The following is a 27,876-nucleotide window of genomic DNA, read 5'->3' as shown; positions in this document are numbered from 1 at the left end:
GTATTACTGCAATTATTGCAACAAATCATTTGCTTGTTTGTTTGTCATTTTATATCACAAAAATTGCATATACTATTTCTACTACTTTCTGATTGTATAGGAACAAAAATAGCACAAATGCATAAGGGCTACGCACATACAAAACATACGTACATACATACTTGCATGCGTAGGTAATATAATTTGCGGTATGTTTGCTTGCACATGGCAAATTGGATCATTTATTATTTATTGTTATTATTTACTATTATTATATAGTTTTACCTACCCAGCGCACTATACCCAAGCACTCACAAACCTTCAAATATTCGGTTATGGAATTTGGATATTTGCAACATGTGAAGCAAGTTTATTGCTGCTGCATCGTCAACTTCCCTGCAAATTTATATTTCGGAACTAGAATGAGTTTGACAATTTCCAACTGCTCGCGTTTAGCTGGTCTCCCCATATCATCCCTATTTACGCTAAGGATGCTAAACTATTTGCTAGCTATCATTAACCAAATTGAAAGTATCCAAGTAGCAGACTGGGGTGATGACTTTGAGTACGTCACCGGGTCCAGTTTGTGTATATTCGAAGATGCTAAACTGTGTGGAATATAGGCGTATAGGGGCTCTAATAAGAATTAATTGGGTGTGTCTGTCACGTGAACACGTGCGCAATCTTTGGAGAAAAGTTAGTTAGCCTTCATTCCAAAGCCAGGAAAAGATGGTTATACACTGGCAAACAGGTTTAGGCCCACAAGTCTGATGTTCAAAGGATACATTACATCAAAGTGGGAACTCCTGAGAAATAGGAAGCAGGTGAGTATACAATGGGAATCTTTTCTAATATGGATGGGACTGTATGTATACGAAAAGGTTGACCCACATATGTACATACATACAAATCAGGACTAGCATCCGCAATATGCGTACCGTCACGGCACTTAGATCATTAGACTTCAAGGAATATACCCTGGCTGGTTTACTGGGTATTCATTGAACTCATACTTGAGGGTTTCTATCGAAAACAATAGCATTCAGTTACTTTGGGCACCACGTCACAAGGGAATAAAGGTAAATGAGGTAGCGGACAAGATATAGACTTCTTATTAACCTGCTTAAAGATAAGGTAGGAATTATAACAGGTATACTCACGAGGCTCTGCAGGCTCAAATGAAATCTGAATAAAGTGGACCTGGTCAAATTATTTCTATCAATTTTTTGACTCAGCTAAGAAGGCACCTCTGAACTTTCTGTGAGTTGTAGGATTAAATGAGGTATTTTGATGAGCGCTCAATCAAGGCTTCAAGGTTAATTCCTCCAAAACAGAAATGGTCTTGTTCACAACAAAATCAAAGATTAATGCCCTTTCTTGGCCAAGTTTAAGGAAACCAACTCTGATTCTCCAATCCATAAACCTTGTTGCCGTTCTTGATTCTAAACTAAGTTTAAAAAAGAATTTAAAATAGAGACTTAGAGGAATCTAACGGCTTATTAAGTCAGCAAACTGACTCTTGGAAAACATTTGAGAATTTTGAGCACAGTAATCGGTCAAAAGGAATGGAAATTAAATAATTGGTAAAGAGAAAAGACTCGCATGCTTAAGCATATCGAGGGTGCTAAATAGCGCACCTGGGGAGGGATGCCTGCAACCGCTTCATGGAATCAAAGTTGCCTTATACCGGTTTGGAACTTCAATACAAAGACACATCTATGGTTTTGGACCAGAAAAGAATGGAACGATGGCTACCAATGGCAGATAATGGTATGTATGTATATCCATCTAAGCTGATGGTTCACAGATACTGCAGGAAACCGCCGCCGTTCTCTAGTCGGAGGACCTGAAGATTAGTCAGTCTTTTCATGGCAATACTGTTGCATCCTTCCTAACATGAGTATATTTTAGCTAATACAAGAGCTCCTACTGGCATTATCTCAGAGTACTGTGTCGCGAAGAGAATTTGGATGAATTAAATGACCTACCTATGTAGGGTCTCACCACTTCATAGGTTTGGAAGAGATATCGTTGATGGAACTTTTGAGCGTCCTCAATTTATTTAGGGTAGGAAGTGGCTCAGCAGGTTAGTGCTGTTTTTTCTCCTCTTCGTAATAGTCCACTGTGGCTATAGGTACGTACTACCACTCCTCAGGACCTGTGTTCGATCCCTGGTCCAAGCAATATCTGAATTAGAAAATGTTTTTCTGATTCCGAATGTATTTCTGTCCTGAAAAAGCTTCTCATAAAATTTCATTTGCCGGTTGGAGGAGGCGTAGAATTGTAGGTCCCTCCATTTCGCAATATAACACAAGGACGCACAAAACAAATTGGATTAGAAGGTCGGCCAAACACTTAGCCTAACGTGGAGCGAACTAATTAGTTCGAAATTGTGGAATTTAGAATTCGCTCCTTTTAAGTCCTATGGCATCGCTGTGTTAAATTCACCAGCTTTTTGCTACAAAATGTATTTATCACGACCAAGTCTTGGTTCTTAAAGCACTAGAAGCGAACTAGATCGGAACTAGGATTTTCCCGGAAAACCTTTTCAAAGTATTTCTTTGATAGAACTTCTTGGACAGTCACTACATTTGGAGGAAGAAAAAATATTATCGATTTTCAAACTTTCTAAGATTTTAATGCAGAATATTTAAAATTTTGATTTGTGTTCTATAATCTAAGCATAAATTCAATTTTTATGTATCTTTTACTTTAATTCCCCATTAATAAAAGAAAATCCCTCTGTCCAAGTTTTAATAAATTACAGTAGTGTCCGTAGACCAAGCCTCCTACAGAGCTATGCTCCACTAACCCGGATTGAATAACAACTAAGCCGCTTCTAACAAGACACACAATAATTTATATTTATACGAAAGTGACAAGGCGATCACTGGCGAATTTGCAATAACTACATTTAATTGCATAAGAAATATATTCCTTACAAGTAATGCAAATCTCGTTATTGACGTAAATATATGTATTGCATTTTAGCTTATTTGTTACACTTTTTTCTTAACACGATAAGTCTGTTCACACTGACCTTTCATGCACGTATTTATATAGGAAATTTGCATTAAACTAAACATGTTTAAAATTTTAAATCAAACAAAAAATAATAAAAATAAATATTTTTTAAGTATTTGTTCTTTATTCTGCACAGTGAGTGTCAAAAATGCAGACACAACTCGAATTTGTTGAAGCTATGCAAACTTATAGGAAATTTCCTTCATATATTGCGTTTTAGAAAGTTTAAAACAAAAATTAAGTATTTATCAAAAAAGAAAGCTCTATAAATTTTCATTTAATACCCAGAAAGTTACACTTTGATCTTTAGAAATTGGGATATCAGCGCAAGCTTCATTAAATTTGAAAATATTGGCACGTTCTTTAAAAAATAATCAGCCTTACACGCGCATAATGTTCTCATAGTGTATTATTTTTATAAAAAAAAATTCTATAAAAGTTTATCTAATTTATCTTATTTTAATAGGATTTACCAATAAACGCTAAATGAATTTAATTTATTAATCGAATTTTATATTTTTCACGGCCATCATAACATCCTACTTATGTCGCTCAGTGTACAAGTTCATAGTTACTAACTATATACATATATGTAGTAGCTAAGTATTTAGATGTACAACGTTGATTAAGAGTTCTCTGACATGCAGAATTACACCTTTCACTTTCAAGTTTACCCGCTGAGTTTACTAACTATGTAGACAATGGAGAACTGGTATCGATCGCATTGACAAGCGTATAATTAATAGTCAATTCCTTTTGCGAGGAAATCATTAATAATAATATTGAAAATGAATTGAGTTTTAATCGATTATTTTTATTTGAGTTTTATTTATATATATATATATAATAGTAGCTCATAGTTATACACTGTGCAACATAATATATACCGACATTAACTAATCATGTCAGATAGAGACCTTAAATATAGTCGGTATAGATTTTGTCAAAAAACAAGGCACTGGTATTGTTCAATGAAATTAAAAAAAAAAAGAAATCCAGTCGGTTCCCAGGCAAAAAAATCTGATAAAATTTTCCCAATATATTCCTGAAAAAAGAAGGAAAAAGAAGGGTTGTAACATTTATTGTGCTAAATGAACTTTTGAGATCGAAAACCCCACCGTGCTAACTCTAAAATGGTCTTCTCATTAGGCGATTTTCCAGGCAATTTTTTAGAGGCGATTAATTGATTCAAAATTTAGCCCTTGAGAGAGGACAAATTTAGCGTAAATAATTATGCTTAGAAAACTCCACGTAGAACAGTTGAACATGGCGTAGGTTCCGAAAAGTTACATTGAACGCTATTTTTTCTAAGACGGTAGGACCATCGACAGAGCTATTCATAAGAATTGGAATAAAAGAGTGAGCGAGAAAAGTAAAACTTTGATATAGGGGCTTTAAAGCTAAAAGCTGACAACGAGATTCATGTGGTGGTATAGAATCACTAAAGTTCAGTGAGCGAAGAGCAGCATTTGATAAAAAGTTTTTGAATTCGTTCTATTCGGCTTATATTGGAGGTCATATATGCTCTGCAAATAAAAGACGCCTAGATCTTAGTAGCGTAGTGTATAGCAACTTCAGTACATACAGGTCCGAAAACGCAGACTGTTACGGCTTATGATTTCGAAACAATACGTATAAATTATGCGCGTGGAGAAGCTGAGTTGCGTATCAAAGTATACACCCAAGTCCTTAACTTCGGTAACATATGTGAGGAAAGTCCCAGAGGTTGGGGGTAAAACTACGTGTCAGTCAGTGGCGGACCCACGGGGGTATTTTAATACATAGACGCCATATTATACATACATATACGCCATATTAAAACACACCCCCAAACTGCAAAGTAAGACCACCAATCGAAAATGAGAGTTTCTCTTTGGCAACATTCTCGAAAATTTTAGAGACTGTGGATAATTTCGAAATCGGTCTATAATTACAAACATTGTTCTTGTTGCCGCTTTTAAGTTTGAGGTTATAGGCACTATTTTCCAGTCATCTAAAAAAACGCCAAATGTTAGAGACTTATCGAAAATAAGCGTTAGCGGCTCAATCAGGGAGGAGCACTTTTTGAAAATAGTCGTTGAACGTCCATCCGCGTCCATTTTTTTTGAGGATTTTAGCGATTCTATGCCTCTTCTAGCAGTGACGAGTCGTAAATGAAACAATCATCGAAGGGTGGCTCGGCATCGCACACGAAATTGGCATAAAAAAAAAATCATAAAAGCTTAGGGGTTCTAACCACCTATTGTCTGGCGACGGACAAGGTAGCTCTGAAAAATTTAGAGGTCACTGATTGGCGTTCTAACTGGTCCACCTACCTGATCCCGTCCTCCCCTACCACAAAGCTTTACGCGTTCAACCACCTCTTCTGCTTTTCCTTCCACCGCTTACCCCTTTAATGGCACTTGATCTACTACATAGTCGATAATGCACGTACATATATTGCTCACCGAAAAAAAATAAATAGTTTTCGTAAGCCTAAATTGACGCAAACCAATAATTAATTTGTCAAAGCACTGACTTAATTATTGGTTTTTTACCAGTTTTGAACCAAGCTGAATTTAACCTTCACCGTGAAACTTTTGCCACTACTCTTTTCACTCTTATTTCAAACAAATTTGTTGCGGTCTTTTTCTTTTATTTGCCAACAATACTTTAGGATGATGAATTCATATGCAACTCCAGCTGCGATATTAAACACTGACCTTTGACGCTTATTTTCAAACATTGCCCCGAAGAGGTTAGCCAGCACGAAGCAAATACAATGGGATGAGATATCTCGCTAAAAATAGTATTCAAAATATACCAAAACATATGTATGTGTGTATATTAGGGTGCCTCACCAATTTTAATACTTAGTCTTATAGGAGTACAGTAGAAATTCGTTAGTCCGGATATGATCTAAAAAATAAAAAAATAAAAAATTCTATTATTTACTTGTAATCTAGACCGACCACGGTCTCGGTAATCCGGATTACGCAAAAGTATATTCGGCAAACAAAAGTATCCGACTTTTTTAAATAAATATTGAGCTAATATACCATTATATTGTGTCATTTTTAGAGTTTTTTATCATAAAAAATTAACAAACAATTTTTCTAGCAAATTTTGATGTCTTTGGTCATCCGGATTCCCGCATAGTCCGGATTGAGCTGGCTTTAACTGATCCGGATTAACGAATCCTACTGTAGTTTAAGAACTCCGCCAAAATATTCGGAAAAATATTAAAATTTACGTAAGCTGGGCGGATTAGAAAATACCTCCAAGAATTTCATTATTTTGATTGCGTTGATAAAATTTTTAAAGTTGTTAAGCCCTTTAAGTTTAACTGTTTTTTTTTGACTATCTGACGTGATTTTTCGGAAAAATATTTTTAAAAACAATTTTTATTTATGAAAAATTTGATTTTTTCAGGCATTTTTAAATCGTCCAGCTTACGTAAATCTTAATGTTTTTCCAAAATATTTGCGACAAAAAACCGTAAAATTTTTTTCTTTGTATGAAAAGTGATGCACCCTAATGTACATACATACATACATATATATGTAGGTATATTAATTGTTTTGTAGTTTGGGGTTTAACGACCCATTGGCATTAGCAATCATTTAGCTTTTCAAACAAATTCCAGCCAGCAAAACATAATAACAAAATTTATATACTTTTATATTTCTCAAATTTTCTCAATTACAATATAAAAAACTGTTATGCGAAAATGTGCTATACTTACCCAAATACCCACCTTTTGTTCAAGTAACCAGCATCTTGTGACAAACGCCTACAGCAGCTCCATTAGCACAATGCATTAAAGCTCAATCAGCGCTCAGCAGCTGCAATTGGGCGTATGGAGGTGTCACTACAAGCGGTTGTCGATCGAGATGCAATAACTAAATTGCGGCAATAATAAAATTACCACCTTTGTTTGAAGTCAGTCATAAAGCTAATATTAATCATAATAAAACATCAACATTGCAAATTGTATGCAAATGCGAATGCGAAATACTGACAACAGATAAAAAAAAAAAAAAAAAATCACATAAAATTGCAGCAACAACAAAGTGTAACAGTAAGATTAATAGCGAAGTAAATGAAGTATTTATGTAAAGCTACTTTACAAGCCTTGCTTTTGCCGCCAACTATTTTTTACTACCGTAAAATGGAGCAGCCTACGAGAGCAGCTAATCGCAGTACACATATGTATGTATGTATGTACGGTAATTAAGCGCCCAACCCACCCATCAGTCTACGAGTCAACGCTTGACCACTGACGACAGCCGCACAACAACAATAACTAGAACACAATGGACAATTGTTGATGCTGGTAGACGCAATAGCTTCAAATTATTGCAGCAGACAATTTTTTTGATATCTTTAGTCGTACATAAAGGGTGGTCTTATTTGAAGTGTAACTTTTTAAAAATTCGTAATTTTTACCATTTTTTTTTTTAGAGAAAAATAATAAAAATTTTAGTATTATTGGTAAGCAGTAAGCTTAAAAATTTTCCCATGTATGAAGAGCAAATTTCTCTGACACATGAATGCTTAAAAATGTTTGAGTATTAGCCTCGGCTAGAAGTATGCCAATGACTACCATTAGTGATCTTGAAGATTGCCGTGCTGCCGAAAGAATTTAGAGCACCAACTGGAAAATTTTTACATTAACATCATTTGAAATTTGGGGTTTTTCCGATTTTCATTTCGATTGTTCGTTAATATAAGATTTCCTTGAATTAAAAATTTTTTGATTATCTATGGATTTTAATAATTGGCCTGATTTTTTTTTATCAAAAAAATCCAAATTAGTATATTTGTAAAGGCTTAGTATGAGCAAGAATATAAATAATTTATCAAAAACGATAAACGTCATCGAAAACAAGTTATAAAAAAATAATAACTAAGACAAGCTTTTGTTAGTATTTGATCAAAAAAATCGACACCCGCACTACCCAACGACTAAATTAGTTTTGGAGTTATTTCTAACTATTTAAGTAATATAGGTTATAAATATGAAACAAATCGCTCCATAAATACGCGCTGCTCAAATATTTCGACTTCTGCGCCACCGAGCGGATTAATTCATAGGGCGCGTAAATTAAAATAAATTCAATCAAACCTTCACAGATAGTGATTGTTAACCTCTTTCTTTTATGTTCTCTATATGAAGGACTTATTTACCAAATTATTAGGCATTACATTCTGCGGAAGGATTTTTTTCTCTGTACATATTATACACATTATATTTTGAACCCAAAGACATTTATTTTAGTGGCACAATATTGTTTTATAATCTTTCTCTGCCCAAAAGCAAGTTCTGAACATTGACTCGGAACTCGGATGCGATTTTCGGTTCTATTTGAGTACCCTACTGGAACACCCAATTTGGATATAAACAAATTTCGCAAGTGTATGCACTTTACACGTTTAATTTTAATTTTTTTTTTTTTTTAAATTCCTGGCATGTTCACTTTTTCGCACTTGCTTTACATACTTAGATTGATAATTTTGATTACTTACCCTCTATCTTTTATTGTTTTTATTTGTATTTGCATATAGTAAGAGCAGCAAAATCTCGATATGAATTAAATAATTTCGTAATTTCTAAAGCATTTTTAAAGAATGATAAATAGCTCAGAGTTTGCATGCGGTACAGCCAGCAATTAGAGCAATTAAATAATAAAGCTAATTTTTTCCGAATGATGTATAAGATCTTTTTTCAAACAAATTCCTGTCGAGAATATTTGGGTGCATATCTTATATCCAACTGAATTTGAGGGCTAACGATATAAAAATATCTTCTTATATTTGTTTACCGATTTTGGCTTTATTACACGATTAAAACCATCCCAACATAGTTAGTAGCCCTCCCTCTACTAATTCTTTAAAGCGTTGCCGGATTGCATTATAAACATACAAAAATATTATCTAACAGCTGTTCCAAAGCTCATGCAGAGAAGCGATGTGGAAGTGGATCAGCTTTCAATTCTGTAAATGGGGCTTATTGCGAAAGCTTTTTCAGGCCAATGCGGTTAGCATTGAGTTTCTGAAATCTGAGATGGGTAAACACTTTCGGATTCTTCTGACGACTGCAGGTCACCGAAGCCTGCAAATATAAGAGAGAAAGAGGGAAGGTACGCATACTGAGATGCTATCATTGAAATAATAATATAATATTTTAGCACTTACACTTTTGTCGAGCTTCTCCTCCAATATGTGTTGTGTGTCCTGTGTGATAAGTTATCACTGATAACACAAAACTGATAACACAAACGGGCGATCGCTGTTAGAAAAAACGTTTTTTCAGTTTGATGTTGCTTGGACCAGGAATCGAACCTAGTTCATACGGAGTGGCAGCCGCGCCAGCATTGGAATAGCACTATTAAAAAATGTATTCTAGACATTTTATAAAAAGTGGAGTGTATCACTGGGGTGCAAAAGCATTTGTAAGCACACCTATTCTGCCTCTGGGTATTGTTCCTTACCTATGGTACGACTTGCTAGACCGAAACATTTAGTACCTAGGCCCCCAAGCATATTCCAAGCGAAATTTTATGCAATCAGTCTATGCGCAGATTAACCTTCGTAGCAAACATCAAAGGGAGAGGATACTTATACTAAGTGATGGGTAGGCGGTACTTATTGCTCTGTCGCCCTTCGAGTTCAAATCCTTTTTGGTCTTGTACTGTATCGAGTTATTAATGCCCTGCTTGTGGCAGCCACGCACGCCCACTTTTGTTGCGGCTGGTATCCTACTATTTATTTAGTAGAAGCCTAACCGCTTTCTATATTTGATAAATCTAATAAACAGCAAAGTTAAGACCACCGCTGTTCCCTCCGTCCAGTTATACCACCGTCAACTGGGCGTGCGCTTGTCTATTCGATTCGGCTCTTAAATCAGCTATAATGCGATGGCTTTTTAGGAGACAAGTCAAATACCTACTTTAGTTTCTCCACTTTACAAAGACGGTGTGCGTGGGGATGTGGCGGCGATTTTCTCCAGCCAAAATTTATGACACATCGAATCACACATGAATCAATGAAGAGACACCAATGCTTTGGGTTTATCAACAAAGCAACGACATCAAACCCACATCAAGGCTAGCTTAATTATAAATATATTAATTATATTATATAATTATAAATAATAATTATAAATTATAATTATAAATAGTAATTATCCATAACATAGGAGAGCTTTTGTCTCTTTTCTAAATGCTCCTGAAAACTTGTGAAATAAACCTTACAGTTTTTATTGTTGTAAGCTGCAAATATAATTACTAGTCATCTTGTGTTTTCGAAGATAAATGTGAATAAAATGCGCTCCCTAAAATTTAAAGGTAAATATCACAACTTTAAGTGAATTTTTCTTTTTTTTTTTAATTTTTTTACTGAATATAGGTATATGAACACACATATGCATGTATGTATATGTATCTACATATGGACGTGCACGATTGTTTGAAGCTCAATACACCGAGCAGGGGTAATAAATGAAAGTTGCGTATACGCCAAGTCATTCATTTGCATTCAAAGGATAAATAGATCATACCATAACTTCTACTATGAATTAAAATTAAGAATTACGGAAATTAGACGCTAACACTGACTGCAACTTTAGTTTTCCGTTTTAGGGCTAGTCCCGAGTCGAGCCACCAAACTTACTCAAAATAATCGCTATTTGTTATTAGGCTACATTAAATGCAATTTTCGCCAAAATTCTCATTCTGTGCATCACTGAAACAACATTTCCGGTTTTTCGAGGTGTCTCATCATAACTATTATTACTAGTACATATAGCGCTGCGACCTAGCTAGATCTATTGGGCTTACCTTTAACTAGGCACTCCAACCTTAGGCTATTAATGAAATTAAGCACTTTGGAGGGAGCCATGTTCCAGATTCTCGATGGAGCTGATAAGCGTTCTCCAAGATCCAAACCTGCAGTTCGTTTCCTCAAAGAGTCCCATTTATGTAGATGGTATCTCAGTTTGCTGTGTCCTGCAGGTATCCGGTGAAAGTTCTTAAACCATCTCTGCTAAGATTTAGCAGCCGTTCAGAGATTCCACGAGAGAGAGTTATGAATATCTTGCACTGCCTTGTCGTGCATCATTGGGTTGTAACTTCCAAGTCCTCCCATCACATCAGAAGTTCAGCTTTGTATCCTCTGTATGGACCAAAGAAAGGCTGAGGGCCAATCAGGCACCGTTGGGCACCGCATTTCGCTATAGCGTCAGTCCTCCCGTTGCCATTGAAGCCCTCATGGCCCGGAATCCACCACAAGGTTGCTCTTGGTTCCTAGTTTTTCCAGTGCCTTTTTGTAACTGTATACTAGTTTTGAGGCCGTCTTGCAAAAGGCAAAGGCTCTTAACACTGCCTGGCTTTTTTGAAATCTATGTCCATACACGCAGACTCCAGTGTTCCCATGCTCAAGTTTTGAACCATCAGTGCACCAAATTCGAATTCCCTCGCTGAACATGGGGATTATCATTTTACAGGTTTCCCTTTCAGGTATTTTTACCTTGTACGGCTTGATAAAAGTCAGCTTCGGTAATATTGAGCCTGCGAGTTTTACCTCGAAATAATTTATGAATGGTTTTAGGACACCCAAATTATCCTTTAAGTGACCACTTTTCAAGATACTTAGGTTCGTCATTTTCAGCGCGCTCCAGCATGCTCCTTTCTCTATAAGTGTAGTTATAGGCGGTATGGCTGTGATGACTCCAAGCGCCTCTGTAAGAGTCATGTGCGCATGACTCCTGTTGCCGCCAACACACACCAAGCGGTGTGTTATGTAGTTTCAGTTCCCCGGTAAATTTTTTCACATTAAACCTCGTGTTAAAAAAAGTGTTAATATCTGGTTCACAATTAAGGACTTTACATTGTCAAAATTTCAATGTTGCGTATACGCCATGTACCCACTGCCTTTCGTTGTAGTCATAAATCCTTTGGTTTCTTCATATAAACTAAACAAAGGCTTGCAAATAATTTATTTATTATATATTTTAATCCTGATTAATTACTTCCATCATAACTGGTATCGCATTTCAGCTGCCAGTCGGTGCCGTACTATGCAATGTAGCGTAACAAATGTCGATCAAACCACATATCTAAGTAAGTAGAATAAACAACAATAGTTCTACCCACAAGTTAAGACAGCTTTGCTTTGCATTTGCGACAAACGTGCAAATGTTTGCAAATGACATAACAGCAACAAAAACAAGAGCAATTTCTAACACTTACAACAAGTTGACAGCATTGAACTTCAACTCTAACCGTACAAGTCAAGCACTAGGTACCACTTCACCGCAGCGCAAACATTTGCACTTTGCATTTGTTGCAGCGCACATGGGTCGCCAGCTTTGTGCACTCAAATACACACACACACACACACACAAACAAACAAACATCTATTATACTTCAAATGCAACGGCCTTTTAGCGACACCCAATGGCATATTGCAGCTGATTACAGCTGAGTGTTAATAATTCAAAGTGCATATGGTAACTCAATTACAGGTAGGTGGTAGTATTATGCACAGATTGTGGCATTGTGGCAATGCATTTAGGTGACAACGATTTACTATAAAAACTGTTGCATTCTTTCGAAAAATTATCAAACAGTTTCTCTTTGTGTTCATTGCAAGTATTCAGTTTCGCAGTAAACCTAAAACCGCAAAAATGTTCAACCTCTACAAAGTGGTAAGGATAAAAAAATATAAAACACAAAAGCAAAGCGCCGTACCATAAAGGATACTCTTTTATATTAATATTCACTTTCTTCCATTTCGCTCTTTAGCTCGTGGTGTTCGCCGCCCTCTTGTGCATTGCTGCTGCCTACCCCAGCGTTTTGGGACCAGCCATCATCCCAGCTCTTGGCCCACGTGTGGTTGTTGGACCATTAGCGCATCCACTTGTGGTGCCATCATTGGCTCATAGCCCACTTTTGGCCCCAGGTCATGTGATTGTTGGTTAGATCGTACACTCGGAGCTACAATAGTTGCACTGCCCACACACTCCCCACTGGACCCCACAAGCGATTATTCTATGCACATCCACTTCAACACTCTTCGCCCCTTCATCCAACCACATAGACCGCCACGAATGTTTGGAATTTTAGGACCTTACTGCAGTTTTGTATTGAACTCGTTGCATTGTTGCGTCCTTCTTTTGCAGTTATCAACAATTTTATTGTAAATATTTTACTTTTTTTTTGATTTTTTACTTATGAAAATCTTTTTTTGGAAAATATTTGATTTGAATAAATATGCAATAAATTAAAAGCACATATTAGAACTGTTGTTTTGAACTGGATCTGTAAGAAAGTTAAAATGATGCTGTGAGACTCGTATATATTATATTCTTAATTAGTCTGAACTTACATTAACAGACACTATTTCAGTAAAAGCCAGAATGTCGGAATCTAAAGGCTAACCTTAAAATATTTACATGGCGAGCTCAATAATTTTGTACTTACTTTATTTATAAACCTTCTTTGTTACTGCGGCTCTCAATCTGTTTGCATCAAACGTATTTCAATCAAAAAAGCGCTTGATATATGCATCTAATAGAGGAATCCTAAAAGAATATTCCTTTATATGTTCTCAATTGTGGCAGAAAGCTGGCCATCGCTAATTATGTGCTATCCTGTGGGTAATTGAAACTCCTATTTACACTTTTTGTTCTCCCCTAGGCTCGGTTTGAACTTCTGTGCTGCTTACAAGTAGTGCCCGTTTGTAGTCCTATAAGAAGTTTTGAATCTGCTCTTCTAACATCAGCAGATTGGGTGATCCTACAGAGGTATCGCAACGTTCGTAACTAGTGAGACGTATAGGAGAACGTCCTCTTGGGCTATGTCGTCAGCTCTTTTGGTACATCTAAAATGTTATCAAGGATAAAACTATCCTACAGTGGGCTTTAGTCCGGAATCCAGGCAGTACCGCAGCATAAGATCTCGCTTCTGGGCATCATTTTCGTCGCTGTCCATAATAATACCCCATAAAATAGTATTCGCTTGATAAAATCCTTTAATATGCAATGTAAAAGTACAGGCAAAAAAAAAAGCTGGGTTTTTATATGTCGGCAAGCCGGTCTGTAGACGGTCTGTGTTCGAAAGCAATTTTCTCCATTTCGAATGGTGACATAATTATAAAACTTATATCAAAATACGGTGCTTTTAACTACGAAATCCACCGAATTTTTTTATATCAAAAAATGTTTCAAAAGAAACAGTTTCTTTAATTACGAAATTACTAAATAGCAATAAATAATTAATTTTAACCGTGTTTTCAAAATCTGTATTTCAACTGCCGATTAAAATAAAACGATTTTTGTCTAAAGATCGTGCCTTACGAATATAGAAAAAAATTATTATAGGTGCACTAAAAAGGTGTTTAGTTAACGACCGTCTGGAGGCGGTTCAGCCTACTAGAGGGTTAAGGTTTAAACATTGTAAGTCACAATTCTGTATTCCGACTTGCAGAGCTTTAATATTATAACGGAGCCTTTTTCTACCACAAGCACTTAATTTGACGTCAGAGTGGTTGGTAAAACTATGCTATGCTATACAGCTATAACAAGCTATAAAATTATATTGAATATTTCCTGAAAGATATCAGACAGTGAGTGAAGATAGCAGCGGGTTTGAGCTACAAAGCTTGCGTGGAGTGATAAAGCATGTAATAAAATGATTTACATTTCCTCCCTTGCTTAGTAAAAGTTAGTTTACTAGTCTCAATGCGCACTCATCTCTGGAAGCAGCCAACCTAGTCTAACGTCTAATCAAGTCTGGATTAAGCTCGTAACAATATTTTTGAATTCAACTTTATTGCTTTTAGATCAAACGTTTAACTATCTCAAAAAGCTTATCGACACGATCGAAATCAGTTGATTACACGGGGAGATCAAGATTTTGAATTCTATTATCGAATATGTATGTATGTATGTACATTCATATATGTATGTAAAACGATATCCGTTTTCGTTGTTCTGTGGCAGTCAGACAGTTCTCAATGCAAATCCCCCCTGCAGTGAAAAGCCAAACCAGTCAGCGAAAATACCAGTTCATTAACTAGTATATGCTACCAGTTCGATAATTTCGACGAAATTAAACGTTTAGCGATATCTGCCCTTGAATTGCCAAAGCCAAAAATACAAATGTCGGCTGTAGCATCGCGTGAAGACTACCGGTTCTCATTGGCGAGCGCCAAAAGTTCTTATTAGGCGCCGCGAAGCAAGCGGTCATTAGCCAGTCCACTATTAAACGATCGTTCACCTTCAATTTGTGTTTCTGGTTATTATTATAATGCTCAAACATCCATCGAATGATATTTTCCTTTTGAATGGTGTAGGTATCATCTTTAAAATACATATATCTTTATTTAACTGCAGTTAATGCAAGGAATAACCGCCAGAGTACAAAATACAATGCCCTAAATACAATTTATCCTTGTGGCATAATAAGTGAAATTTCTCTGATCAAAAGCACAAACATACAAAACATGCAAAGCATGTGGCAGAGTACTCTTCGAAGATCAAATAAGTGATCTAAATAAACAATGATTATTTCTTCAATAAATTGAAGAGATACAGGGTGTATTAATAAAACCACAGATTTTCTTTTATAAATAAAATACAGCAAAAATCTTCGAAATGATTTCTTCTATTATTTCATCATAATTTTTAGTATATGGCATTATGTCCACCACGACCCCTCTGGCAACACAGGATGCGCATACCAAAATTGGCATGGTTCGGGCTGTATATAGTTTATAACGCGTACAGTTTCGTTCTTCAGCTCTAGAATCTTCTTGGGCTTATTGAAGTCCAATAATGTCAAATCGCAAGGTATCGGCGGCTAGGCTAGTTAACCTCATTATTTTGCGTCCTGGAAACTTCATTCACAATACGTCCATTGTTTCAGACGCTGTCTAGTAAGGCGCACCGTCCTGTGTTAACCACATATTGTCTAAAACAAGTTCATCTAATTCAGGTCATATAAGGTTTGTTATCTTGTCACAATAACGTTCACCGTTCACCATAAAAGCGTTACCTGCATCATTTTCGAAGAAATACGGTCGGATGATTACGCCAGCCCAACAACCACGCCAAGCAGTGACTCGTCATGGCTATATAGTTCTTTCTTGATTGGAATGTAAATTTTTAGTATCTTATGATGGTCCTATTGCAGTTCTTGCAGCACGACCATTTTCATAAAAAGTTTAGATCCCTTTTACGCATTGTTTAATTGATTATCGCTCTTTGACTAAGTTTGCCAAAACTTGTGGTACCAATTGAATGAAAAAAATTAAAAAAGCATTAACATATCACAAATAATTGGTATCAAAGATATTCATCACCCTATATAAGCAAACAAATTACACAAATTTTATGAAAAAATTTTACATACAAATGTATGCAAGACAAGTCGAAGAGCATTTTTCTAAGCTCAGTTTTTAAATACATACATTTGAAATCACAAGAAATTCACCAAAAAATGCTGGTTCTTCTTCCTATGAAGTATAGCTCAGTACAGGAAATAGCCCACTGTATAAAACCCAGCCAGCGTAGCTGAACATATTTATGTAGTTAACAGCATTGAACTTCAATTGCAATCCAATATGCTAAGCAGCATACCTGCTGTAGGCACCACTTTGCCTCCCCTCGACTCGGCTGATATGTACATACATACCTTCCGCGTCGCCAGCCGCTTGTTATGCTAAAACGAATCTAGAAAATGCAATTAACCGTCACAATGCAATAATGCGCGTTTGGGTGTTGGAAAGCAGTTTACGAGAGAAATATTGCAAGCATATTATTGTAATTAGACGACAGCGCTGCATCAATGCCGACCAATCAGTTACTATAAAAGCCTGCGCCAGTTATAGCAGCATCATCAAAGTCTTTCTTTTCGTGTTCACTGCAAGTACAACGCAACGGTATTAGCGCGCAAAAATGTTCAACTTATACAAATTGGTAAGGACGTAAACGACCAACTAAATATTTATCCACATATTTCATTTACGCTCTTGATTTACATAAATAGTTCGTGGTGTTCGCTGCGCTGCTCAGTCTGACGGCCGCACGACCCAGCATCCTGTCGCCTGTTATCCTGCCATCTGCCGTCTCGCATCAGAGCATCACTCAGGTTCATGCACACCATCCTGTGCTTGTGGCTACACCTATTGTGACTGCCGTGCATCCCGTCCTTACACATCCCATCATCCACCATCCGGAGCATATCGTTATTGGTTAGAGTGCCACTCACCACCACAGCTGACATGGCCGATTTTTTTACAACTTCTTACGACTGGACTTTTTTTCGCTAAAAGTGAATACTCAGCACCTGCCACAATCTCACACATCCGCCTGCCACTATGTAATCAAGACACCCGCATTATCGCTTAATCATATAGAAGCATACATATTCATAAATCGAGGAGTTTATGTTTGGTATGCGAAATTCTGCGATACATTTTTTTTTGTTTTCTATTTAGCACTTGTTGCGTTGCAGTGCATTTCTTTTTATTTTATTTTATAATTGTATCTTTTAATTTTTTGTTTTTATTGACTTCCATTATGAGAAGTGGTTCATAGTTACATACATACTTATGTATGTAATGTGGGCCATTTAGAGATTATCAATAAAACCCAGAGCATTGAAAAAATCAAATACCGCAGCATTTTCTTCGAGCGTGATTTTGATTGCAGTAAATAGAAAACTTTAACCAAGACAAAAACATAGCTGACGGTGTCAAGTCGCATCTTTAGAGGCCAACTAATATCTCCAAATAGCTGCTAATACTAATACCGAAGTCTTTTGATCGGGAGATAATAACTACTAGACTAGACTAGATAGTATATCGAACACATCGGAGCCGCATACTCAGACTAAACTTCGACTCATATGATCCTGATGCCAAAAGCTCTCTTCTCTGGGTTGGGCCAACAGACTTAAGCTCACCCATCCATTTCAGGCTTCAAAAATAATCCGAGGTTAGAGTAGTGGAGCCTTTCGGGCGTTATGGCTTTTGCGCTCACGACGCAATATAAAACCTAGTTATAGCTGAATAAAGTGCTGAAAACTTGAAAAGAGATGGACACATAAAAATCATTTCAAAAGAATTCCTGAGCTCATTCGGCCAGCATATATTTCAATGGTATTTCATAATCATAATGGTTTGATCCAGTGGCACAATCCCTTTGTGAATAATAGTACTGGAAGTGTAGTAAGATATCAGCATTGACTTCACTCGGCAACTTTAACGCTTCGTTTCCCGACCATACTGCAGACGTTTCATCGCAACTTCGCTTTGGTGAAGAAGATGTTGAGGCCACTTTGGCCCATTTAATGTCCTTCGAATATTTAGTTCCCATCAACATCAAATTTGATCGTTCGACGCTCATTATTGATAACACGAACATAACTCCATTTCCAATCACTCAAGTACTCTGCGAGAGTGTAGCAATTAGTGAAATATCTAGGGATTTTAGTGGGCCATGCACATCGGGTGACGTTTGCAGTCGAGGATAACGTACTGTATTTCCAAGGTACGTCACTGACACTGGATCGTCACAGTCAGTAACGTTGATCTAGCCATGGCATGGCGCGCTACCATCACGGACGTACTTTTTCCCCTTCTCACTGCGTTTCCTCCTGGACAGTGACTAGGCGGGCGAAGCGAACGTAAGATGCAGACCAATTATGTTCAATAAAAACAATCAAAAAAAAAACTAGGACGACAAACGCTCACTATTAGCGCGCACTACTAACAAAACTTCCTCGACTGAGCAGCGCGAACCCCATTCAAATCAGGAGGTTTTGACAGCCAGCTGTAGATCAAAGTACTCTGTCGATCGATCACCTTTTTTCCCTGCAGAAATAAGATATATTAACCCACTGCAAGTTATTAAATTCCACAGGCTGGATTTAAGAGAAACAGCCAATGCGAGTTATGTTTGTGGAGTTGTTTAACTCGCCACTTCAACCAACCAACCAACCCGATCCTAAAAGGGAATAATAAATCAAAGTCTAAAGATGCTTATGAACCAAATGGCAATCAAAGAGCTTAGACACTACGAAAAAAAAGGTTACATATGTAAATCTAAGTTCACGCTACAATTAAGTTTTAAATGATATGAAGATATTCAAAGTACAGTACTGTTTCTCACTGTTGATTATATTGTTAATGGGCAAACACGCTTAGCCTGCAAGACCGTGGGTAGTCAGTTAAACAGAAGCTGAATGAGCGCTCATAATTAGTTTATACCTACTGTATTCAACATAGTGATTCAAACTTAGTTAAAAGAGCAAACAGGTTTTATTTCGCACTGAGAAACTGACCACAAACTGACGATCATTACTATTAATGCCTAAAATTATGCACCTTTTAATAATTGATACGATCGTGACATGCATTTTGCTTCGATAGCCAAAAGTTAAGCAGTGCAGGCATAAAATACATGTATAAATTCATAAATAATGCAGCCGAGGTAAGTAGACAGATCTGAAATGATTTTGTACGCTGAAGGATCGAAATAATTAATGCAGAAAAAAAGTATCAACCGTAGTACCTTTTGTATTGAATGTGTTCCTTTAAAGTAAAACAGCGAAATTTTGAATTATATAAAACATAGACATAATTTTATTAGAGCACTTATGAGTAGTACAAGGATCAAATTGCTAAATCGTTAACGAAAAATTTTCTAATGATGATGGAGTGTGTAGGCCAAAGGAGCAGCATGTACGGAGTGCACTAGAGGAGCAGAGTGTACGGAGTGCACCACTGGAGCCGAGTGTACGGAGTGCACTAAAGGAGCCGAGTGTACGGAGTGCACCACAGGAGCCGAGTGTACGGAGTGCAACACTGGAGCCGAGTGTAGGGAATGCACCACAGGAGCAGAGTGGATGGTGGTCTTGACGGCATGAGCAAGCACTGGCTCGACCACGGATTTACTGTGCACCTGGGTGATGCTCTGATGGGAGACGGCCGAAGGTGCGCTGTGCACCACGGAACCAACCTTGGCCAACACAGGCTCATGGACTACATGGTGGGTTTCGATGAGGCCAGCGTTGACGGCGGCGAAGGCGAAGACGCAAAGGAGAGCGATCTGTGAAATAAATAAAGGAAAAAGATTTAAAGTTAAGGCTTTTCTGTTCTGTTAATTTCGTTGCGTGCTTGTTCTTACGTTTTTGAACATTTTGAAGTCGATTGAGTTTGAGCTGTTTGATTAAGCGTTGAACTGTTGGCTGGTGACTGATATTGGATGCTGCAAAGCAGCTGGTTTTTATACAAAAATTGCGTCAAGTGACGTAGATATGGCATAAGTGAAGATTTCTTCGTAGCATTAAAGTCGTTATGCCAGTGTGAGTGGAGGTGGAGTTCTCAGTACTAAACGATTGATACAGAGTCAATTGCTCATTCGACTTGCGCGAAACCAATGTCGAAAATTGAACTTCTGTTTTTCGCAGCTGCGCTTTTGCCTTACGTAATTAGCGGTTGTTGTAGTTTGGTATGTGCGTAAACAATAGTTTGCTTCTTTGAGGCGTATCAGCTGTTCCTCACATACATACATACATATACTCCCTCACCAAAACAAAATGGTAAACAAAGGAATTGTGTTGATTTTCGGACTTTTGATTACACTTCATCGATTATTCTTGTTGTACAAGTTTATCATAACAAATTAACTTAGCTGCTTATTTTACCTTACATACATACTTAGTATAAAAGCATCATCGGTGCGCACATTTGGCATCAGTAGGAATTCACTGTTTAACAAATCACCAGCCCAAAACAAAATAACTAAAATGTTCAAAGCTGTAAGTAGATATTCGGTACTTTTCTGTGACTCTTTAATTCTTATCTTTAATTTTCCCATTAGAATATCATCCTCGCCGCCATCTGTGTGTTTGCCACCACCAGCGTCAATGCTGGCCTCATCGAAACTCACCACGTAGTCCACGAGCCTGTGTTGGCCAAGGTTGGTTCCGTGGTGCACAGCGCTCCTTCGGCCGTCTCCCATCAGAGCATCACCCAGGTGCACGGCAAATCCGTTGTCGAGCCAGTGCTTGCTCATGCCGTCAAGACCACCATCCACTCTGCTCCTGTGGTGCATTCCGTACACTCGGCTCCAGTGTTGCACTCCGTACACTCGGCTCCAGTGTTGCACTCCGTGCACTCGGCTCCTTTAGTGCACTCCGTACACTCTGCTCCTGTGGTGCACTCCGTACACTCAGCTCCTCTAGTGCACTCCGTACATGCTGCTCCTGTGCTTCATGCTGCTCCTTTGGCCTATACTCTGCATCATCATTAGAAAAACGTGTGGTAAAGAAACTATGTTTAGATGTCATCAAGAATCGTAAAAATTTAAATAAATATTTGTGATATACTATAAAAGTAAAAGAACTTGCTCTTCATTTCACAAAAAAAAAAAATATGCAAGGGGTTCCACTATAGATGATTTAAAGTGTACTAATTTTTTCCTGGCCAAAACCGGACAATTGCAAATAATGTGCTCTGTGTGTGTGGTTATGGCCTGTTAGTTATCTAAAGGGTAATCTTATTAAGAGACTAATATCCTTCCTAGCGAAAAAAATCCGATGAGTCTGGTCTATCTAATACACCGTCTAATACACAAATATATTTAAGAATGATAGAATTGTTACCAGGTTTGGTTAGGCTATGTTGCGGCGGTTGCTCCAAGCATGAGACAACTGGACCATTCGCATAAGTACTTTGTGATACCGATCAAAGAAACTTCGCAGGTGGCAGACGTGACCCTGTAGATCTCCACAGAGCTGGAAAGAAGGCGCGAACTAAGGTGTTTACCTCATCGTCCTCTAAACAGCTGCGACATTGAGGATTTGTTGTGATATTTCGACTCGCCGCGTAATTAGCTTTGCGACAGAAATGAGTCCTTAACCGCCTTCGCTCCAACCTAGACCAAAATGAGGTTGCATTTCCAGAAGTCCGCCTATAGTCAAAGGATACTTCAAATGGCCTACTACTCATGCACTCATAGGCCTGACTTTTAACTTATAAAATGCAATGGAAAGAGAGCCAAGGCATCCCTCTACTATCTTTTGTGACCGAGTCCTAGACCCTTCTAGCCGTTTTGTTGACAGAGTAATTGCCTACCATTCTTTTCGAACATCCCGCAGATGAGCAGCCACTCACCTGCCTCTTTAATGACATCTAACTCTGACTGGAAAACACTACAACGACCCGGAAGCCCAAATTTGATGGAGTTCTCCTTGCTTGAGACCCCTGCACCGATACTTCCGTCAAGCCTCGACCGGTATGATAGAAGTTTCCTAGTGTCTCCATTTTGCTACTACATAATTGATGTCCACTCATCTCCATTAGCGATGTGAGTAGAGAGAGAGGTCCTTGGTGCCACTCTGGCGACGCAATGATCCTTGTTATCAGAGATAAAGTCGAACCCTGCAAAAATATTAGAATATCCACATCCTGAGTGAGTTAAGCACGCAGTGTTCCCAATTTTATCGCAGCCCTCACTTCTAAAGCCTAATCTACGATATAAGAGTGTTCTTAAGTGCGTTGCTGATGCGAATAATGATTCCGTTTCACACGTTCCGGTTTTCTGAAACAGTTTTCCGCCGCCTCCGAATGGCAAATGATGGTTTTAATGAGAAGTCTTTTCGTGACAGACAAACATTCCGAGATTTCCAATTGCCTGTCAAGGGGAGCCCACCGTTAGGAAACCCCTTCATGTTTATATTCCTCGGATCCTGGAGGTATCGAGTGGTAGTGCGCATCTTTTACCACTCCACCGCGCCGGCACTGCCTCACTTTACAGAGACAGTTCTATCCGGAGCAGCCTTACCAAGGTATCTGATGATTGCTCCGGCAAAGATTTTCGATGTCAGAGAAGGCGGTCTCGGCCGACTTACTCTGATGCACGCATGTTGAGCTTCTGACAGGCGATTACAAGAAATCAGGTTTCTAATATGAAACAGATAAATGTACCTCTTCTGAACTTTAAGCAAGAATGAAAAGAAATTGTTTGTTCTAAAAATTTCAGAAGAAATTTGTGTTACACCAGAATCGATCCATATTTCGGTTACTAAGGTCACTTATCGCATTGTCAGAGATGCGAGTTATCTAAGTGCTGAGTGAAGACGACCTAGCAATAACCCAATAATTTAAATCAAGGCAAATAGTGCGCTTCCTCAAAAAACAAATCATATTTGAGCTTAAATATGAGCGCATTTTAATATCATAATCAGCGCAACTTTTGTATGAAATTCTAAACATTCAATCAAATAAATGCGTATATCTCTTACAAAATATAAGTAACCGCCATAACACATCAAACAGTTAAAGACATAGTTTTGTATATATGTATGTATGTACTGAATGGCGCGAAACCGGAAATAAATGAACGGAAATCAAAATCGCAACTAATCAATTTTAAATGTTTCTCAAAACAAATGACAATATGAAAACGCAATGAGTAGGCAAGAAATGGCCGAAACATTAACAAATTTCATTTGTCCCACTGCGAAGGTCTTAAAAAAAAAAAACAAAAGTGCTTGCTGCAATTGTAGGGAAGTAAAGTAGTTAGAGGAAAAATAGTTGTAGGAAAAAAATCTTAGAGGTTTTAATAATAAATAAATATGTGCATACATGAAATTGTACTTTGTAGATACAACAAGTGAGATTTTTGATTGAAAAAAACCAAAAAAAAAAAACACAAAAAACCAAATAAGCAATTCATCATAGGTACTCCTAAGCAATTATTTATGCCTATTATAATACTTAATCTGATTAAGTACGTGCGGGCATAATAAATGGTAAGTTTGTATGTGTGTATGTATGCTTGTGTTACCTATGTAAGTGGTTAGCCCTTCAAAAGTTAAATGGGCTTCTGTAATTGAAAATTAAATAAAAAAATATATCAGTGAAATAAAAACATAAATATTTATTTTCTATTATCTCAATTTGTTAAAGAAGTGAATTCTATTTTTAGCGTTAGCATCAATGTGCATATACATATATATGTATATCTAGATACAACTTAGTAGTGTACTTGCGCATTTCAACATACATACATATGTGTGATATATAGAACAACTTTGTTCACACTAGTTCGAAACGTCAACAGTTTGACCCAGTTGTGGCTGTTGCTGAGTTTTTTTTATAAAACTCATTTAGTAACTTCCTTTATCTTTCAGTCTGTAGACGAGAATAATAAATCCAATGTATAGCAAGAAAAATTCACACAAGCATTCAATCGTCATTTCGTTCGTCTTAAATTCTCAACTGGCTTGTTACATAATTTTTATAACAGAGCTTCCGAACATATACATATGTTGAGTGGGCTACACCGCCCGCATAATTTTTATTCGTTCATTCTTCAATTCTCACCAGCCTTATTACATTAATATTTCATATATTGTATGTCCAGAAGTTTTTAATAAATACATAGCTGTTTTCCCCAGCCTTTAAATCTTTACAAGCAGTCTGGGAATATTGCCGAATTTCAGAAGTTAGGTAATCCAAAAAAAATTTAAATTTAGGATGAACAAAGTAAACCGTGTAGAAATCTTCTGTACCTACGGTTTCCAGTTTGAAAGTGGACCTGGAGCTGGCTAACATCTAGAAAGTAACTTCAAACGGGAGGGAAGAAGTTCCGAATCTTGATGCAACTGATTGCTTGACTACAATTTATGGGGGCAGCACATGATCGCCACAGTTGTAATCGACGATTCACTGTACATGTTTTGCCCACATCACGGGATTCTATTAGGTTGGGTTAAAGTGGAATTGATCCTTTTTGATAGCTCTTCGAATGGTGACGACTATATTATAGCTAAAATCGCTGCGTATTTAGAACTAATAGTTTTTCTGGCGGCAGATATTGGTCCTATAAAGCTCTCTCGGGCCGGACAGTCTAGCAAAACCTGGGAAGTGTTGAGATGATTTCACCTCGTCGTCCCTTAGGCAGCTGCCTTAATTACGATGTCTTGTGATGTTTAGTCTAACTGCGTGAATCACAATCGGACAGTGTAATGCCAATAGATCCACCAGAACTAGGAGCCGTGCCTTGTAAGCCTAAGGAGGTCCTTATACCGCTTCCAGTCCACCTTTGGTCAGAAAGACGTTACAGTAGCGCACGCTCTGGTTTTCGCCCAGTGTTCGCTGAGTTGATTCCGAGGCCCAGCTTTTAAAGGTGATTCCACACGTAGGCAAGAGAACTCACACTCCTCCTAATAGTCATGCAGTTTCCTGCAATATCACTTTGGCCTAGTACCCATAAAAGCTGAGTAGGTAATACTGCGATGTGACTGAATGACTTACTAGCTTCTAGCACACCATAAGCACACCAAGGGTTCTGATTGATATTAGCTTCCCTTGCCGCCAGCGCGCACATCAACCACCAATCGACCTCTGCTTGGAAAACACTACGGTTAACTAGAAACCTAAATTTATGATTGATCGAGAATTCCTTGGTTTTTCGGTCAAGGTTCAACGCATACTTGTAAAAATTCTCCGAAGTCTCCTTCATACCATTGCCTCCCATAAAGAGATTATCAATACCAGGCTAGACATGCAGTGACTTTAAAGTAAGACAAGGTTAATACAAAAAATGTTCTCCAAAGTTATCCGATATTCGCTGGATTGAGATCTGATGTATTGACAGTGGATAAAATATAGTACCAGGTTGACCGAGCTTTGCTCGGAGTGCATATACATTCATTCTAAAGCTCTTAAGGTTTAAATATCAAATATAGGCCATTTGGAGAGCTTTAAAAATATATTTATGGAAATAAAAAATTTTATTTCGATATCCGTTAAGTAAATTTCTTACTCTAAAATATAGGTGGCAACCCTATTCCGAAATACGCTGGACGCAATAGTATAAATCTTGAGCATATATGTAATGCTGATTGAAATTAACAAAATTAAAATTTTTATTACATAGAAGCATGGCAACCCTGGTCGAAAATATTTTTGGGCCAAAGTTCACAACAATACCTTTCATTTGATATCCATATTGCGATGATTTAGATAAATTATGTAAATTCGAATATACATAAGTCGCAACCTTACACTATTATTCTATGGAAAAACATTTTGTTATAGGGCAAGCATTGCTTAGGAACCTTCTCTTGGTATCCATGAATAGTAATATTTTATAATTTTTGTCTAAACAAAAAAACTAAATAAATGTGCGATTCAAAATAGGTGGCAACCCTATTAATAATATTTTTGAATTAAGGATTTTTGAAGTACCTTTCTTTTGATACCCAAATTATGATGTTTTAAATAATTTGTAACTAATTTCGAATAGGTGGCAACCTTATACGAGTCTTCTCGGAGATAATGCCTATTCAGATAACCTTAAAATCCAAAACATTATACATTTTTTTTTTACTTGAGATAGCTCTACCTATTTGCATACATTCGCACAAAATTATAAAAAGTCTAGTCTCGAATCAGTCCTTTTAGTAGAATGTTGTCATTTTTATTGCATGTGTTTTATTCAGATAAGTATGTACGTACATATGTATGTATGTAGATTCATACAAATATCAGTTTTCCATTAACTACTGCATTTGTGTCAGATGCATGCGCGCATGCCCTTCAATCAAAATCTGGCTGGCTGCACTTACAATCCGAAAAACAAATGTGTATTCATACAAAAAAACGTAATAAACACTTTAATGTTGCACTGCGTACATTTCAGTAGTAACACCAATTGTATGATTCACGGTCAACATTAAAGCCGCAAATAAAAAATAAAAAAAAACAAAATCTTTAAATGAAAATAAATGGAGCTCACTTCAAATTGACGTAGGACCGACGACGACGACGACGACTCACAGATGCATGGCAGCATCCAAACACCAAAAAAGCAATTTAAGTTAAGTGTGTTTGTGTGAGTCCCTATGTCAAGGCTACCCTTATGCACTTAACCTATAATTTTGACAACTGCAACTGATGCCACAATCGCCAGCGTTGAGTGCAACATCAAATCGTAAAAGTGTTGATATTAATCTTAAGTTTGCGGCTGCTGTTCTCTCATTATTTAAATGTTTCTTTTTATTGTTTTCGGCTTTTGGTTATTTGTTTTCATTTATTATTTTTTTTGTAATCAAAGGAGTTCCTTTGGAGTTACCATTCACTTGCAACCTTTGTTGTGGTACATAATTATTATTATTTTTTTTCGACAAGAATCAACGAGAATAAAGAAATTACACAATTTCATCTTGGACCGACACTTGGTTTTATTAGTGGAATTCGCGCTTCTGTGTATTCGTTGCATCTTGCGTTTTGTTGTTACTAGTGGTACAATAAATACACTTGCAACAACGATCGCAGCCAATGACCTGAAGCCAAGTTTCCAGTCAGCCCCGCTCTTTTCAGATATTAAAATAATAACTTCTGAGGTAGAAGCTATCAATCTCATAAATCGAACTGAAGTTAATCGACCAAGATATTGTTCTTTGTTAGTAGATTAAATCTTACATCGATTAGTTGTTATGGAAACACAAAACTCATTCCTCATTCTAAAATTTCGGTTAGGACATTTCTCTGTAAAAAAAAAATCTCTTATGTGGAAATAGAAAATAGTAAATTGCACCCCTCTGAAACCAACTCTGTTGTCCCCAGGACCACTTTTATTTGTTTTCCTCTCTGTGACATTCCAGACTGTTTTCATCATTCAAAGTTTTTGCCTTATGCAGATGATTTACAAGTTTTAGTACTAGAATCTCCAATTTGTCCGATGTTTCTTTTGTATAAAGTGATTTTGACCATTTAATTGACTGGAGTATTAGAAATAAATTATCTCTTATTTTCAATAAATGCTCTCATATGAAATACTAAATCCAATAAAGACAGACCGTCTCTATACAT

General features: G+C 37.1%; 2 protein-coding genes across 2 annotated transcripts; one reads left to right on the top strand and one right to left on the bottom strand.

Annotated features, from left to right (window-relative positions):
• Positions 1 to 19,635: 19,635 nt before the first annotated feature.
• Positions 19,636 to 20,254, bottom strand: LOC108366137 (pupal cuticle protein C1B-like). Its single transcript, XM_017620447.1, has 2 exons — positions 20,177 to 20,254; positions 19,636 to 20,098 (listed from the first exon to the last, which is right to left on the bottom strand). Exons 1-2 carry the CDS (start codon positions 20,186 to 20,188, stop codon positions 19,694 to 19,696), a joined length of 417 nt encoding a protein of 138 aa, XP_017475936.1. The 5' UTR covers positions 20,189 to 20,254; the 3' UTR covers positions 19,636 to 19,693.
• A 466-nt stretch (positions 20,255 to 20,720) lies between these two features.
• On the top strand, positions 20,721 to 21,325 carry LOC108366134 (cuticle protein 16.8-like). Its single transcript, XM_017620444.1, has 2 exons — positions 20,721 to 20,810; positions 20,873 to 21,325. The coding sequence occupies exons 1-2, from the start codon at positions 20,799 to 20,801 to the stop codon at positions 21,302 to 21,304; spliced, it is 444 nt and encodes a 147-aa protein (XP_017475933.1). The 5' UTR covers positions 20,721 to 20,798; the 3' UTR covers positions 21,305 to 21,325.
• The last annotated feature ends 6,551 nt before the right edge of the window (positions 21,326 to 27,876 follow it).

The sequence above is a fragment of the Rhagoletis zephyria genome, unplaced genomic scaffold (assembly GCF_001687245.7).
Source record: "Rhagoletis zephyria isolate East Lansing unplaced genomic scaffold, Rhagoletis_zephyria_1.1 Rzeph_scaffold_02162, whole genome shotgun sequence".
In the NCBI taxonomy this organism is placed as follows: domain Eukaryota; kingdom Metazoa; phylum Arthropoda; class Insecta; order Diptera; family Tephritidae; genus Rhagoletis; species Rhagoletis zephyria.
Note: the sequence above shows the minus strand (reverse complement) of the source record. Positions and strands in the feature narration are given on the sequence as shown.